At 34.4% G+C, this 18,579-nt stretch overlaps 1 protein-coding gene across 1 annotated transcript; it reads right to left on the reverse strand.

Moving 5' to 3' along the window:
• Window positions 1–312: 312 nt before the first annotated feature.
• On the reverse strand, window positions 313–7,077 carry LOC120187212 (protein MICRORCHIDIA 7-like). Its single transcript, XM_039190986.1, is given in 22 exon segments — window positions 313–645; window positions 757–847; window positions 849–878; window positions 962–1,051; window positions 1,136–1,230; window positions 1,404–1,750; window positions 1,850–1,923; window positions 2,011–2,122; window positions 2,233–2,284; window positions 2,649–2,744; window positions 2,834–2,995; window positions 3,152–3,253; window positions 3,361–3,459; window positions 3,697–3,825; window positions 4,372–4,447; window positions 5,012–5,096; window positions 5,196–5,216; window positions 5,219–5,287; window positions 5,536–5,614; window positions 5,702–5,736; window positions 5,853–5,927; window positions 6,334–7,077. Coding segments are annotated over 22 exon segments (2,460 nt in total). The 5' UTR covers window positions 6,776–7,077; the 3' UTR covers window positions 313–546.
• Window positions 7,078–18,579: the final 11,502 nt, after the last annotated feature.

The following is an 18,579-nucleotide window of genomic DNA, read 5'->3' on the forward strand; positions in this document are numbered from 1 at the left end:
TTTTTTAAGAAAATCAAGACACATAATTAGCTACATCTCTTCCTCTACCTACCGACTGAACATGTTGCATCAGACACCATACAAACGACTCTTTCGAATGGCACGACTCATGAAGTATACTTCCTACCTCACCCGATGCATCTTATTATGAAAAAGATATAAATCTGTTAGTAAAATATTTTTTATATGCAACATTTGAGTAAAAAAAAGCCCAGTGGATGCAAAGCCTGAGATATAGAACCGAGCCCTGTTGAAAATGGTCATTTAACCATTCTTTTTGGGTATAAGATAGTGGGTTTAAGCGCAGTTTGAAATTTGAGTTTGCTTTTGATAAAATTTGAACATTCATGTTTACATATCCCTTTGATCACTGGCACTACCAAAGCGTGTACAACGGTTCTACTACGTTAGTGATGCGTGAAAATGGAGCCGTCACTCAACAGTAACAAAAAGAACCAGTTGCTCCGGACACTGCATCGGATTATATAACTTCCGGTTGCTTGCTAGTGAAAATGTGAAAGCACACCATTGTGACAACAAAAGGTGCTACAGTGGCTGCCGATGCTCCTGCTTCACGTTGGGAGATTTCATCTTCTCCAACACCTTAATTTTGTCAAGCAACTCCTGGATGGTATTGGATGCGTCCTAAAAGGCAATCCATTCTCAATATTCATGTCCCTTATGAGAAAAACACATCTACCATGTAAAATGATGCGATGAAAGTCGATAGAAAGTGGGGTGGACAGAATACAATACCTTCAACTTTTTTCTCAACTTCTCTTCCTCTTCGTCTCTTCGATCTCTCTCCTCTGAGAATATGCCAACGAGACTTTCTTGTTCAGGTTCAGTTGCTCAATTTTTTTCTGTGCCTCTGCAAGCTGATAAACAAAAAAATAAATAAAAAAATGAAGTGTAACAATTCCTTGCATTTTACTTAAAGCTAGTTGGAGAAGAGAAATACCTCAATTTCAGTGATTGACGCCTGTTTTTTTCCTGTTGCAAATCGTTGAGCAATTGATCTTGATGTCCTCCGCCTTCATATTTCTTTAATCTACAAAAGGATAATAGCATCTTTTAGATTAAAGTCAGGTCATCCTGAAACTCGTAAATGATAAAATAGATAAGTTATAAAAACCTTTCTTTTAATCTTGAATTTTCCTGTTTCAACTGCTCTATGATACGCAAATCGGTCTCGGGAAGTGATGGATCATCATCATTCCGACCAAGTTCCTGCGATTTGAAGAGAAAGTGATTATCGGAGACACCTAAATATAACGGTTCAGAAAGACCATTTTTCTGGCAAAAAACTACAACACAAAAATAACGTCTGCATGCATGTACATATGAAAATAAGTGCTTGAAAGAAGCACTGGAATCAAAGATAACCAATGCATAAGAATAACCTTAGACTTTGATCGTGTAACAAACTTTTTACTGCTCCCATTAGCTTGCTTCTCAGGCAAGATCTCACACACATTATCACTGTCATCTTCTGCAGAAGGAGAAGATGATTTAAAAGAGCTTAATCCTTTTCCAGATTTTGAAGTGGCCATCGTGCTGTTATCTGCCAGTGCCTTTCTCCTATTTTCACCCTTGCTAAACACATGTCCATCTCCACCATCTTTTCCTCTTTTATTCCAATTTGAAGGTGAATACAACTTGTCCGAGTCTGTAGACAGTCTCTTGCTGCTGGATGCACTCTTCTTATTGGATCGAGTAGATTGTTGCATATCAAGATCAGGAGAGGTATCTAAAGGATCAAAAAGTTTGAAATCAATCAGGGAGTAACTTAAAATTCACTGTCAGCAACAAGCATTTCTTTAAAACGAAAAAGAGAGAAGTGGCATACCTCTGTCTAAAGACTGTTCTATACCTTTCTTATTTCGCCGTGGAGCATAGCCAATTCTATGACAATTGGTTGTCCTAAAATAAATAAGTCAAAAGCCATTAGAAATTAGCTTGGATCAATAGCAACAATTGAAAGAAAAGGTAAAATTGTTGACAACAAACCAGTAAGTTTTTTGCATTTCTTTTAGTCGTGCTTCAAGTCTAGCAAGAACCGTTGTACGCTCAAAACCCTGCTTATCATGAGCCGGCTCAATAAAATTAGCCTCCAAAACACCTGTCATAAGGAAGCACATTAGAACAATTTTTTGGGGGTGGGGGAGAAACCCAGCGTGTTAGGACATAAACTAGTGAACTAAATAGCTGTGCCCAGTGCCAAAAATGTACCTATAACCCCACGACCATCACTCCCAGCAGCATTCCAGACCCTCCAAAATGGCTGGAGAAATAGGTTAAAAGGCATCAGGGAAGAGCAATATCAAACGGAAACACATGGATGTAAAATTGACTAGCATGTTATGCAAAGTGCAAAAACACACTCTCATTAAAGCGTCAATTAAAATACAAGTGAAATCAATGGAAGACCCAGAGTGGATTAACATCACAAATTATGCTACCAGAGGAAAGCAGTATGGTACATCTCCCCCTTCTGAAATCAAGTCAGACATCTTAGACATGCATTGAGGGATCCAGTTCACAAAAATATGAAAATTATGCAAATTACAAAATAGATAACTTAATAAAAGGAATATGAATAGGCAATCCTTGTGATACATCAAATTTGAAGAAAATATGGAGAAAACCTTGATGAGTCGGTTTTTATGATAAACATTAAAACCTTGAACATCAATATGATATTTGGCATCTTTCACAAAACCAATGGTCACCACAGCAGCCAGCTGATGACAAAAGTGAAGAAAATCAGCGTCAAACAAGCATATAGCAAAGCAAATAGAAGACAAATATAATACTATTCAATAATTATTACATTCAAATCTTTGGGGGCTCCCTCAGCACTGGGATTTGGTCGGTAGGTTATCATCTCAGTCAGCATCATATCATTAACTATGCTGTGGTGCTCAACATCTTTCCCACATAAGATGATTCTGAAGTTAGGTGGAAGTCTCAAATAAAGTATTGATGCATAACTCTGCCAAATGAACACAGAAAATAAACTATAATCAATAATATATGCCAGAAAATAAATGTGCTATCTTAAGCTAAGGCATAATAAAACAAAAAGAGCATCAACGGTATAAATCATAATTTTTCTGCCATGGAAAAAGAGGAATATGATGTTAGTTACCCTCAATGAATGTCTATACGTCAGAAAGTGCCTAGAGTTCGGAAACTCTTTAGCCATTTGTATATTTTTTTCATCACGGTTAACACCTCTGAGTTGGATATCCTGCCAAGAATAATTCACCCCATAAGTTTAACATAACAAATGCATTCTATTCTGTTTGTATTTGGATTTTAATAGTAAACAAAAGGTCCAGAACAATTGAGACATACATGTTGGTCGGCATGAAAATCAAGCTCCGATAGCCCCTGGTCATCCTCCCAAAGATTATATATAATAATCCGTGTCCCGTGGTCTTTCATGAGATTGAACTAGAGGCAGGAAAAGTGAACAATTTACCACAATCACAATAGAAAAGCACAAAGCAAGAAAAGCTAAACAAATAAGTCGGAATATGAAACAGCTACTTTCCCAGACATCCTCAACAATCATCTTTCTAATGGGAACAAAATTGTGCTTGTTTCCTTTTGCCAATCAAAATGATTTTAACTCCAAAAAACAAAATCTTGGACCAAAACTTGGAATTGTGAAAGGAGAACCAGAATTACCTGACGAAGGAGGTCTGCTTCACTTGAAAATGGAGACCACTGTACTATGGTGTCTACATTCCTATCCCAATCACTGACAGTAGATCGCATCAACTTTCTCCATTCACTTTGTTTCCATTCATAATCTAGCTGTTCATTTCAATCCCCATAATGATTAAAGGGCACAACTAGAGCATAGTCTCTGCAGTAGCTTTCCATCTTTAAGCACATAAAATTATATGCTACACAGGCATATGATCCCTCAACTTTATCTTTTATTTTTTCTATCCTGAAAGAAATGACTTCTAGCATGGCTTCAATAGGAAAATAAACAGCAGAAATACTTGGCTTAAGCACAAGATTATTTAATCTCTAGTTTTATGTAAGCCGCTCATAGGAGAAACACCATAAATTAACAATCTCTGCAGTGAATAATGGGATGATTGAGAAAATAACAGACTAAACCAATAGCATGGAGAAACAAATTGGTGATTTATTTCACTTAAGAAAATTCTCTCAGGTTTGCATGTTGTCAAAAACATAAGTTGAGCTGAAGAAATAAACCTTCTATTGCATTGAACTTATACTCATTTGGCTATAAAAGTTACTAACTTACTACCACCATTCCAAATGCAATGACAGTTACAACCATCATATTCATCATACAAGCAACGTAAATTTCCTAGTGGTTATTACCATGGGCACCACAATGTCTTCCATTCCTGTGCTTGTCAAAAAAGTGTAGGATAGTAATCCAATGCTCTGCGTGGGGCTACAAACAACCGGATAATAAGATTACTTGTTGCAGCAACAATGAATAAAAAGTGGAGTTCAAAGAGGAAGTAGAAGAATTTTGGTATGTCAAAAATAAAAATAAAAGCATAAAATCCAATAATGATGGAAGATATGCATGAAGAGAAAACCGTGGTCACACAAAATATTTGGAAATTATTGCCACTGTCACAACAATGCATCAGGACCCATAAGGAGAGGGTGAACTCAGGGTGAAAATTATTAGCCACAGCAAGACTCAACAAGCAAAATGTTCAAAATCAAATAAGTCATTGAACAATACCCATTTACCCTCTAAAAGAACCCAATCTACTCAACATTAACCACTGGTACCTTGGACTAAGTAAATACTGATGAACCAAGTACAACCACTTAATTTACTTTCTCAAGTAGACACAATACACAGTTACTACTTAAGCAACACACAGACAGCAGAAAACTTTTTTTTACCAAAACTCCATGAAAATGAAGTTACACAAAATCCATCATAAACAATTAAATTATCAAATATTATACTAGCTCAAAAATATTAAGAAAGACTAACTGCTTTCCATCTTTTCCACAACATCGAGAAAATACAATAACATCTGCACCAAGCCTCATGGTACTCGTCTTGAATCCATTGCCATCTGTAGAAAAGGAATACGAGAATTAAAATTGCTTTATGAGGAAGACAAATAATTGGTTATAAAGTATTTCTTTTCCAAATGATAGAAATTCATAAGTACATTGTCCAATTGTGTTTGCTACTTGCTTTTTGCAGAATATCCAAGGGACATGCAATGACGCATTTTATCAGGATCCATCCCACCACCATTATCTGCAATGAAATGTGATAAACATCCAAAACTCGTCATGTTATCAACACAAAAATGAAAATCTTGTTTCTTTCAGGACCAGACAAAATGTGATACTTTTTCCATATAACATCATTAAAAGGGTGAAGAAAATAAATACACAATAAAACTAACTGTTTCAAGTAGCACCTTCATACATACAGAAATAAGCAACTCAAATTGCACAATAATCATAAGAAACATATCACGTATATTAAACGTAGTGAAATACCTTCAATTACCAAGATTCTATTCCCATCCTTCTTACTTTTGAGGACATCTATGTTAACATACGTAGCTCCATTGCAAACCTGAAATCAGAAAACGAAAGACACTTGCAAAACTGGGAAAAGGAAAGCTAAATATTACACAATAGGAGAAGTATTGGATTCAAGTACCTCGTCCAAAGAGTTGTCCAGAAGTTCCGCAAAAGCTGTAGAAGTAAAATAATAAACATAGCCAAGAAGGCCCATAAGAGCAAGGAACGTTAACAAGAAAAGAACAGAAAAATGCACAGCAAAGATGTGAATATATGTTAGACAACTCTACCTCCAAGGGCCCATTTATGACTCGTTGCATTGGAATGCAGAAATTTTGGATGAACCCTGACATGATCCATACCACCTACAGTCAAATGAGATTAAGGGCACAAGCATTGAACAAAATCAATAAATAAAGAAACAGATCTCCAGCAATTAATTGTTTAGGCTCCGCATGATTAAATTGATAATTTGAAATTCCCAATAAATTTAGCAATGCAAAACAGAGTTAAGGGTATAAAGAGGTCAGCATATTTTTCAAGCAATGCAAAACTCAAAATGCAGACACCCCACCGTCTTCAAGTTTGCTCATAAAACTCATAGATTCTCATCTTCCGATGGCAACATACAATATCATATACTAAAAAATGACTCCAAAATATCTTTGCTTCTCTAGGTTTCAAATTTGGAACCAAATTAACATTGTCATCCTGCAAGCAAGATACATAACTAATAACTTAAAATACAACATTATTAATCAACAGTATTACCTGTAGATAACTCCCAAGCGCTAGATGGACCTCCATCATAATCCCCGGCCTTCCAGAACTGCTTGCAAAGCACAGTTGCACTCACACTACTAGTTGCCGCCTGTTCCAGCGAGTTCGTCGTCGCGGAAGCCTCCGCCACCGTCAAAGGCATAGGAGCCAGGTCATCCGGCGGTAGAGAAGCCAAAAACCCCAGCGGCAGCACAAAGCCAGCATCATTCACCTTCCGCTTCTTCGAAGCCCTCCCTTCAGGCCCTTCCCCTGCAGAAACGGCACCGTTTACATTATCGTTCTCGTCCAGATCGTCTGAACCGCTCGAGTCAGAATCGCTGCTACTGCTGCTGAGCTCGATAACCGAGGAAGTTTGTTGCCGTACAACTCCGCCTACTTTCCCTCTTTCAGCGCTTAACATTTCCATAATTTCTTCCTTCACGCGAACGTCCATGGTGTAACGGCCAAAATAGAACCAAAGAAAAAGAAAACCGAAAATTCAGGAAAAAAGGAGAAGAAAAAGAAGAAAGTTCAAATTTCAGAGATTCCGCAGCTAAGACGCCTTTGCATGTGAGATTTGAAAAGTTTAATCATTCAAAAAAAATACAAATCCAGATTCTCGAGAAAACTTTTCTTTCGCTTGGGGGAAAAGATTTAAGGAATGAAAGAACTTGGATTTTTTTTATCAAAGAGAACTTCGTTCAATTAAAAAGGCCAAATGAATGAACTTGAAAAGAATACATGAACAATAGATAAATAAGTCGGCGTTAGCGTCGGCGTTTGAGCTTCTGGAGTCAATCAAAGCGGCTGCGACTTCCCGTTTTTACGTCGACGCCTCGGCTTTCCTGACGGTTTATGTTTTTCAAATGATTATCCGAGCCCAACTGTAATGCTATAACTTATATTTGGGCCATAGGCCCGTTTTTAATTACGTAGTTAATTATTCACCCACAAATTACAGTAAATAATTAAGATTACATCTTTAATGCACATCATTATAGGTTAATTTTATTAAAATCAACAAGTGGTCTAAGTAGGTATAGGGCGATACTTTTTCTATGTTATATGAGTTCGAATAATATTATGTGTATATATATATATATATATATATATCAAAAAGAATAAAAATATAAGGGTAAAATAGAAATTGTCACTTTTGTTAGAGTTTTATAATTTTTCTTACTGAATTCAGAAAACATAAGATTTAGTTATTTTTATTTCGTTTTAATTAAGATGTAGTCACTGAATATTAACGACTGTTAAGTCTTTAACAATTTACTGATGTAACACGGAAAATATATAAAATTAAAATTACATCATTTCCACGTAAATAATATGTGAATAAAGTTTCGGTCACTTTCCTTTAAAAAAACATAAGTTTTGATTACTTACTATAAATACTTATTTTCGTTCGGACAAATTTATATATATATATATTATATATATATATATATTATATATATATTATATTGTATATATTATATTAGTAATATATTATATTTAGTATATTATTATTATTATTATAGTATAGTATATTTATATGTATTATATGTATATATTATATTTATATTTTATATATTGGTATTTGTATTATATAGTATTATTATTATTTTATATATTTTTATTTATTTAATTAGTTTGATTTGGTTCAGGTCCAAATTAGAGTCCAAGTCTAGTCCAAAACCGGGAAACCCAACAAGCAAAGCCCAAGCCCGCCTATCGAACCCATGAAGCCAATAGGTTAGGGTTTCGTATCAAGCTAAGCGGTGTTGCACAAATGAAAACCGTTATATCAAGATGGAGATCAACGGCCAGAATCATGAGAGAGTTAGGGTTTTTAAACCCTAAAATATCATCACACCACAATCAATCATGGGCTGTTGGGTTTGCAACCAATCCAACGGCCAACATCAAATCCCAAAATACTCCAAAAGCTCAAGAGTCAACGATAACAACGCGTGGGAATCACGGGCCGGCGAGATTACTAGTTGGCCAAAATTTTCAGCGACTGAAACGCAAAAATCAAAGCAACTCAGGACTGAACCATCTCGAGATCTCTAGTCAAACACAACCATTAACAGCCCAAAAAATCACAAAATCAGAGCAAACAACCCACATGAACTCAGTCAGCCGGATTTCTAGCAAAAATCCTGTCACTTTCAGGACCACAACGACAAGATCTAAGGCTATAAAAGCCTTCGACGGAGCATCAAACAACAACACAATAACCACGAAGAAACTCGAGCAAGATACGACGGCAGAAACTAATTAAACCAACAAGAAACCCATCGTGCAACACAACCAAAAACAAGCAACATAACAAGAAAAAACAAGGCAACATATAGCAAAAAAACTTAGAAATCGAAAAACAAACATACAAAACCCATGCCAAAACGAAACACTTGGTATATGATCCAAAAACCCATAAAACCCCAAGCTTCAAGTCTTGGTTTTTGATAGGTAGAGAAAAGCATAGCTGCGGGGAACCAAAGGTCGCCAGAAATTGAAGTGACACCATTGGAAAATGTAAAGACAGTATCTTTTTTTTATAGATCTACATCGTTAAAGTGGTTTTTAGTCCGTTTGGGTTTAAGTTTCGGGTTCACGAGGATAAGAAGATTTTTTGGGGGTAAGTTTAAATTTTTTGGTGGCCAAAACGATGGTCGGGCTGCGGAAGGGGTCACCGGTGAGTGACCGATGCTAGGCCTGTTAGGGAAGGTTGAGAGAATTGGGAGAGAATTGGGGAGTGATTTTTGGTGAAATGAGATAAAATGAATTTTTTTAAGTTTTAAGGGGTCTTTATAGGAGGGACCACCTTGTAAATACCAAAATTTTAAAAATTATTTTCACAGTCCCTGTTATTTTGATGCGTAATTCATTTTGGCTACTTATTGTAAAATTGACCTTGAATTTTGAATTAATTCAATTTAGTCCCTGTTTATATTTATGCAATTAAACCTTCTAACTTCTTTTTTTTTCCTTACAACTTGTAATTAATATCAATTTGATCCTTGATTTTTTAATTCTTTTCAGTTTAATCATTTTAATTTTCTTTTTATTATTTTGTTTATTTTCTTTTTATCTTTTTTTAAATATTAATTTGGTTTATTTTTTAGGGACAATTTTAAAATCTATCAAAGATAAGTAATTTGGATCGAATTTTTAAATTTTAATTTTTGCAATTAAGGCAACATGAAAATTAAATTGGTACCGATAGGGCAGTACAAGGGTGTTAATCCTTCTTTGACTGTAATTGACTCTCAAATTGGATTATTTTCTGGTAAGACACATATCAGATAAGTGGTAAGTTAAAGTGTCCAGTCAAACTAATTTTAAATGATCAGTGATGGCTCTAATGCATTAAATTTAAGTCGAAATCCGAGTCCGGGCCCACCCGAAGGATGGCTACAATACTTACATTATTGGTTTATTAAGTTTTGGTCACTTACGTTATCGTTTTAATAAGTTTTGAACACTTTGACATTGAATGTCGTTAGTTTAATGACGTGACTGTTGAAAACATTTTGATATTTCGATATAACAAACTAAGTTTAATGAATTTTAAGATTTTACAAATGATTTTCTAAGTATATTCGAATCAATTAATTGAATATCAATTTATTACTACAAGTCTTTCAAGATCATTTTCAAGCCTTACTAAATGTGTAAAATTGTGTTTTATACTTAAACTATTTTTTAAACAAATTTCACAAAGTATTTTGAACTGAAATCAAGCCTAAAATCAATTTTTCAAAGTGAAGCACCAATCCATGCATCGATGCACCAATTAATTTTTCAAACATATGCATCGATGCACAAGACCATGCATCGATGCACTCAGGATTTTTCAAAACATCGAATGCATTTTATGCATTGATGCACTCTTAGTGCACCGATGCACTGAGAGTCCAACGGTCAAAATATTTAAATTTTACAATGATGCACCTAGGGTATGCATCGATGCACTGACGCTCCCAACTGAATTTATTAATTGTTTTCATACTTAAATGGCTCTATTGACTCCACTAACCATCCCCAAACGTTCAAAATCATTTGAAGGTGTATTTAAACAAGCTTAGAAGCCATTGATCAATAAAAAGAAACAACAAGCAACTAGAATCAAGAGAGAATCAAAGAGAAAGCATAAAACCTCAAGTTTGAGCATTTCAAGCCTATTTTTCATTCAATATTCATTTTTCTTTCAAGAACACTACTTATACTCAATTGTATTCATTCTTGAGTGTTCTTTTCTTTGTTCTAGAATTGTGCAAACAATCTACCTTGTGAGGATTTCCTTGTAAGTTTGCAAATTTGTAATATTCTCTTTGAGAAAGAGTGTTCTCAAGAATTGGGGTATATTCTTGAGGGAGTTGTAAGGTTATCTCTTTGGCCTCAAAAGAAAGAACAAATTAGTGAATTTATTGTAAAACCCTTAGTGTGGATAGGTAAGGTAGTGGATGTAGACTTTGGTTGAGAAAGTCAAAACCACTCTAAATTGCTATGCAATTTCTTTCAATTTTCTGCAAAAGCTTCCACCAAAATTTTAATTACCAATTCACCCCCTCTTGGCCGATTCCGTCAATCGATTAACTCAATAATTGGTATCAGAGCGTCACTTATTTGAAGGTTTAATCGCCTTTTGAGTTGATTCGGGAAGAGTTACATCGATAATCAAAGTCATCAATGGCCTCCACTTCAAACGTCGACTCCGGTCTCGATTCGATGCCCGTCAACAAGCCTTCTTTCTTCAATGGAGCTAACTATGCCTATTGGAAGAATATGATGATGTATTTCATTCAAGCCAGTGACATGGGAGCATGAAATGTTGTAGAAGACGGATATATCAAACATCTCACTCATCCAAGATTGTGGAGTGAATGAGAGACAAGAATGTTCCAGCTCAACTCCAAAGTTATCCATATCATATTTTGTGCTCTTGGACCAGATGAATATGGAAGATTTTCATCTTATACAACCGCCAAAGAAAATATGGGATAAACTACAAGTCACTCATGAAGGCACCGACAAGGTAAAAGAATCTAAAATTAGTCTTCTAACACATAGCTATGAAAATTTCAGGATGAAACCAAATGAAGATATCAAAGTTATGACGGATAGATTCTCAACTATTGTCAATGGTCTCAAATCATATGGAGAGATCATTCCTAATGAGAAGCTTGTGAGGAAGTTAGTTTACTCACTTCCAAAATCATGGCAATCCAAGAAGATGACAATCATCGAGGCTAAGAACCTAAAGTCATTAACTCTTGAAGAGCTAATCGGTTCTCTCCTTAGTCATGAAATGATGCTTGAAGATGAGGTGGACCTCGATAAGATTGAAGAGACACAAAAGGAGAAGGAGAAGAAGAAAAACATTGGAGTTGCTCTCAAATCCACAAAAGATAAGAGTGATTCGGATGAAGATGACGATGACGAGGAAATGGCATTGTTTGCCAAATGGTTCAGAAAAATGATGAGACCTTACCAAGGAAGAAAATTCAAATGAAATGAAGGCCTAAAAAATGAACCAAAAGAGAATGACTCGATCATTTGCTATGAATGCAAAAAGCTAGGGTATGTCAAATATGAATGCCCACAATTAAAGAGAAAAGGTCAATCAAAGAATAAGAACAAGGCTCATGTGGCTACATGGAGCGATGAAGAAGGTTCTGATGAAGAGGAATAAAAAGTAGCAAACTTGTGCTTGATGGCATTCGTGGAAGATTCTAAGGTAACCTCTAACTCATCTGATTTTGATGATTTATCTTATGATGAGCTATTAGAGGAATATAATGGGTTGGCTTCGGATTATGAGAAATTGTTTTAAAAATATAAAAATGATATTTCAAAATTGAAAAATGAAAATAAACTTATATCCAAAACCAACAACGATCTTGAAAGTAAAATCAAAGATTTACAAATCAAACTAGAAGAGTTTGAAAAGAAAAATTCGGAGTTGCAAAATTTACTTTCAAAAGTCAATGATGATCATCAAAAGAAAATTGATGATCTTAAAGATTTTTTTGATAAAGTTGGAATAAAACGTTTTGAAAATTGAGAAAATTTAAAATCCAACTTTGTTAGAAAAGGTTTTAAAAACTACAATCATAGAGGTCCCCGAAAAACCTCTAATGGAAAAATCGTTAGAAGTATATGGGTTCCTAAAGAGCTCATTACTACTAAAGATAAGGATATCCTACACAAATGGATACCTAAGGGGACTAGGATTTTGGAAACTAATGAATATGGACCCAAAAGAATTTGGGTAACAAAAATAAAAAATTAATCTATGTTTGCAGGAAAAGGAGCATTACTACAAGGCACAGGAAACAAATTCAAATTCATGGTACCTTGATAGTGGATGCTCAAGACACATGACCGGAGACAAAAGCCGGTTCATAGAGCTTAACGCCAAAAATGGAGGAGAAATGACTTTTGGTGATAATTCAAAAGGTCACATTGAAGGTATAGGTACAATAGGTAATACCTCTTCCATACAAATTAAAAATGTGTTATATGTGAATGGATTAAAGCATAATCTCTTGAGTATTAGTCAAATATGTGATAAGGGATTCAATGTCATATTTGAAACTAATGGTTGTAAAGTCATTGACATTGCATCTAATCGGATTATGCTTGTTGGTCATAGAATAGGAAACATATACATAGTGCATTTAGACTCCATAAAAATGACTAATTTATGCCTAGTTGCTAAGGATGAGCATGATAGTTGGTCATGGTATAGGAGACTAGGACATGCTAGTATGAGTGTTTTGCAACGGTTAGTTCAAGGAGAATTGGTTCGAGGGCTGCCTAAACTAAAATTTGATAATGATAAAATATGTGATGCTTGTGCTAAAGGAAAATAAAAGCGAGTTTCTTTTAAATCCATTAATGATGTATCAACTAGTAGAATATTACAATTGATCCACTTAGATCTTTTTGTGCCATCTAGAACTACTAGCTTGGGTAGAAAACAATATGAATTTGTCTTGGTAGATGACTATTCTAGATATACTTGGGTTCTATTCTTAAGTACTAAAGATGAAGCATTAGAAAAATTCATCATGTTTTCAAAAGTAATCCAAAACGAAAAATGTTACTCTATAACTAGTGTTAGGAGTGATCATGGAACTGAATTTGAAAATATTGGATTTACTGAGTTTTGTAATTCTAATGGTATTAGCCATAATTTTTCAGCACCTAGAACCCCTCAACAAAATGGAGTTGTTGAGAGGAAAAATCGAACTTTAGAAGAAATGGCTAGAACCATGCTTTGTGAAAATAATTTGCCAAAGTATTTTTGGGCGGAAGCCACAAATACCGCTTGTTATGTTATTAATCGAGCAATTATTAGGCTTATTTTAAAGAAAACTCCATATGAACTTTTCAAAAATAAAAGCCTAACATTAGTTATTTTCATCTTTTGGGATGTAAGTGTTTTGTTTTAAACAACAGTAAAGACAATCTTGGCAAATTTGATGCTAAAAGTGATGAAGGAATTTTTCTGGGTTATTCCTTAAATTCTAAAGCTTATCGAGTATTTACATGTTGTTTATACATGTTGTTTTCGATGATAATCTCCTTCCGATGAAGGATTCTTGTTTGAATGATGATGTAAGTATTATAAATACAAATGACGTTAGATATGACTTTGGAGAACCATCATCAAAGGAAGAAACGAAAGATGAGGAAACTCATGATCCTCTCGAGAATCCAACCATTGAAGAAAGGGAAGTATCTTATCCAAGAGAGTACAACTATGTCAAGGATGGTGAGATTATAGGTGATCCATCCAAAAGGGTGCCAACTCGATCTTCTCTTAGAAATATTTGTAATTATGTTGCATTTATCTCATGCATAGAGCCTAAGAATATTAAAGAAGCATTAAATGATAATATTGGATTATGGCTATGCAAGAAGAGTTAAATCAATTTGAGAGAAGTAAAGTATGGATATTAGTTGAAAGACCTAGTAATAAATCTACTGTATGTACTAGATGGGTATTTAGGAATAAGCTTGATGAGAGTGGTAATATAATGAGAAACAAGGCTAGACTTGTTGCTCAAGGCTATACTCAAGAAGAAGGCATAGACTATGATGAAACAGACGCTCTCGTAGCTAAGATGAAAGCAATTAGAATGTTATTAGCATTTGCATGTTTTCATGAATTTAAATTATATCAAATGGATGTTAAAAGTGCATTTTTAAATTATTTTATAAAGGAAGAAATGTATGTGGAACAACCTCCTGGTTTTGAAGATTTAAAATTTCCAAATCATGTTCTTAAATTGACAAAAGCGCTTTATGGTTTAAAACAAGCTCCTAGAGCTTGGTATGAAAGATTGTCAAACATTTTAATTGAAAAAGGTTTTTCAAAAGGGAAGGTTGACACTACGTTGTTTTTAAAGCATAAAGGTAAAGATTTATTAGTAGTTCAAATTTATGTTGATGATAAAATATTTGGTTCTACTAATGATGTTCTTTGCCAATAATTTTCTAAACTAATGCAAAGTGAATTTGAGATGAGCATGATGGGGGAGCTCTCATTTTTCTTGGGACTCCAAATCAAGCAAAGAAAAGATGGCATCTTCATCAATCAAGCTAAATATGTCAAAGATATGCTCAAGAAGTTTGGACTGGAAAATGGGAAACCTCATGACACTCCAATGAGCTCATCAACAAAGCTTGACTTAGATGAATGAGGTAAATGTGTGGATGTTAAATTTTATAGGTCAATGATTGACTCTTTGCTTTATCTAACTGCAAGTAGACCGTACATTATGTTTAGTGTTTGCTTATGTGCTAGATTTCAATCATGCCCTAAGGAATCACATTTACTAGCTGTTAAGAGAATCTTTAGATACCTTAAGGACACTCCTAGTTTAGGACTTTGGTATCCTAGAGACTCTAGCTTTAGCTTGCATGCCTTCTCTGATGCGGATTATGGAGGATGCAAATTAGATAGGAAAAGCACCTCCGGTACTTGCCAATTCCTTGAAAATATGCTGATTTCTTGGTTTTCAAAGAAACAAAATTGTGTTGCATTATCTACCATTGAAGCCGAATACATTTCAGCTGGTAGTTGTTGTGCATAAGTTTTATGGATGAAACAACAACTTTTTGATTATGGAATTGAAGTAGGTACCATTCCTATCAAGTGTGACAATACTAGTGCTATTTGTCTCACTAAAAATCCAATCCAACACTCTAGAACTAAGCATATTGAAATAAGACATCATTTCATTAGAGACCATGTCACTAAGGAAGATGTAGTTCTAGAATTTGTTGATACTTTGCACTACAAAACCTTTAGACAAGGAAAGATTTTGGACACTTAGGAGAGAATTAGGTTTAACTGACCTATCTTCACGTAGTGTTTAAAATAGTTTTTAACACTTTTAAGAATAAATGAAAAATGCTTATAATGACAATTTTTGATTGCATTCATTGCTATTAGTTAGGGGGAGTTTATGTTATTTGGTGAAAAGTTAATTTTATGTTCAAATGTTGTTTAAAGATTAATTTGATTGATTGAACATGATTAATTTTCAATATATGAGTTACCAATACCACTAGAGCTAATTAATTTAGCATTTTAAGTGTTTAAAATGGATTTTTGACATTTTTGTGCTTCATGCATCGATACAATTAACAGTGCATCGATGCATCCGTCGGGTTTTAGGTATTAAAACCCTATTCTCTCATTCTTTCAAATGTCTAAACCTTAAAACACCCCGCCATTCATCCCTCTTTCACTCAAAAATCTCCTTTTGCTTAAAATCAACGAAATATTATCGGAATCTTCGAGTTTTTCAACTCCTAATCCTGCATTTATCATCAAATCATGCAAAATAACATCACATTCCTCTCAAATCCAAAATTTTCAAAGTAATAGTTCAAAAAACTCTATTTTATTGATTTTTGATCTTAGGACTAGTTTTAATTAGTTCTATGATGAACATTATATCGAGCATTGATAGTTTGATGATTACAAACTAGTTTTTACAACTAATTTCATCAAAAACTCACAAATTTTCAATGAATTTGTGAATTTTCGAAATAAAAAAAAATTGAAAATCTAAATTTGATTTTTTTGATTTAATTATGTTGTTTTCATAAAAAAAACTATACATATTATTTACAAATATTATTTTCAAATAGTTTTTCAAAACCTTGCCCATTAGGATTCGGTTTAGAGAACCTTGAATTATTGAGGACTCAATTGAGTTTTGGGATTGATTATTGTGCATACATGTGTTTCATATTGCAGGTTACATTCATTTTTCCGATTCCTAAACCATGTCTAATCCCAAACGCCCTAGGACTTCTTCGAGTCGTTCTCGTTCAAACCAACCTCCAAATCCCATTCCTCCTCCTCCTAATAGTCTTATAGGACTTTGTTTCAACATGCCTGAACGTCGTAGAGATGACCTGTACCATAGGTATATAGAGTCTTTCCAATCCTATAGAATCCGGGAAGAGCGTATTCCTTCTCTTCAAGCCATGATTGACATGATTTTGAATACCTCCCAATTCTTAAAACTTGGAAGTTTGATAAATTGTTTTGTCTCAAACCTATCGTTTTTCATCAGTTAGTCCACATTTTCTATTCTAATGCGGTGTGCATTCAAAATGATACTCAATGTGGGACTATTGCTATTATATCTTATGTATTAGGCCAATATATTAATATTGACCCCACGACTATAGCCTCACGTTTTGGGTTAGATGATGATGGGTCATATAATGAAAATGAAAATGTGAATTATCACTATATTCCAAACGCTAGTGTTAGTACCCTTTGTTCTCATCACAATCGTTTTCTTCATTTGATAATCTTGTGGTGGTTTCGACCATCCGCTGGTAGGCACTCCACTCTCCGTGCTAGGGATTTATGGTGGATGTATTGTATTAAAAACAAAATCAAAATAAATCAGCCCCACATTATTTTTAGCCAACTAGTAGATATCATAAACATTGTTCCTTGAAAACATGTAGAAACATTAGTTTATGGATGTCTTCTTAGTAACCTCTTTATCAAACTTGGTCTAGACGTCTCTCTCGATAATCTCATTCCTTTCCAAAACCCAATAAATCTAACCTCATTAAAGAAGGCTGACTGGAAACAAGACGAGAAAACCGGTCAATGGGTCTTTAGACCCAGAAAGCAAACTCTGGGAGCTAGTTCCTCACGAGTTGCTCCTAGCTCCTCTCATGCTCCTCCTCCTCCTCTGGCTCCAGCTGCTGAGGATGATCCTGAATTTCAATAGCTTATGCAAGACATCGACGATCATGTACCAGATGATGAGCCTGCTCCATAAGAGGATCAAGTGCCTCCATACTTTCGTTTGTTTTTGGAGACATTTGATCTACGGTATGCTTCCATCGAATCCCACTTGATTGCTACTCACGAAGCAGTAAATCAATGCTTAGACACTTTGGAAGCTCGACAGATGGAGTTTCAAAGGGAGATGCTCGCACGAATGGATGCTCTCTCTCTTGAGATGCAAGCCCGATATCCTCCTCCGCCTCCCGATCCTTCTATGGACGAGTAGACCTTGTTTTTTTTGGATCATCTTTGAACTTTTATTGTTAAAACATTTTGAATACTTTGGGGATTAGTGTTTTTATTTGGATTATTTGAATTTGTTTGGAGATATGATTTGGATGCTTTGTGGATTTTAAACTTAATATATATATATATATATATATATATATATATATATTAGTTTGGTTTGAATTTTCACTTTGAGCTTAATGTTTATTAATTTCATTTTTGCATCATTTACATATTATACATATATGACCAATTGTGCCATTTCACATTTTATTATGAATATTGATTATGGAACTAATGGCTAATCTCTCTTTTGATTGTGATCTTAGCAGCTTAAGCTATATATCAATTGGCTATGTTTTTCAATAACTTGTTTAAAACGTTTTTGATTCTTTTTGATTTAACGAAAAGGGCGAGAAATGTTAAGGTGTTGAAATTTTTTTAAAGGGGAGAAGTGTTACAGTAAGGGGGAGTAATTTCAAAAATTGATTTCAAAATTTTAGAAAATCTTAAAATAACACAAGTGTTTTGTTATATCAAAAAGGGGGAGATTGTTGAAAAAATTTTGATATTTCGATATAACAAACTAAGTTTAATGAATTTTAAGATTTTACAAATGATTTTCTAAGTATATTCGATTCAATTAATCGAATATCAATTTATTACTCCAAGTCTTTCAAGATCATTTTCAAGCCTTA

The sequence above is a fragment of the Hibiscus syriacus genome, unplaced genomic scaffold (assembly GCF_006381635.1).
Source record: "Hibiscus syriacus cultivar Baekdansim isolate YM2019G1 unplaced genomic scaffold, ASM638163v2 tig00113724_pilon, whole genome shotgun sequence".
NCBI lineage: Eukaryota > Viridiplantae > Streptophyta > Magnoliopsida > Malvales > Malvaceae > Hibiscus > Hibiscus syriacus.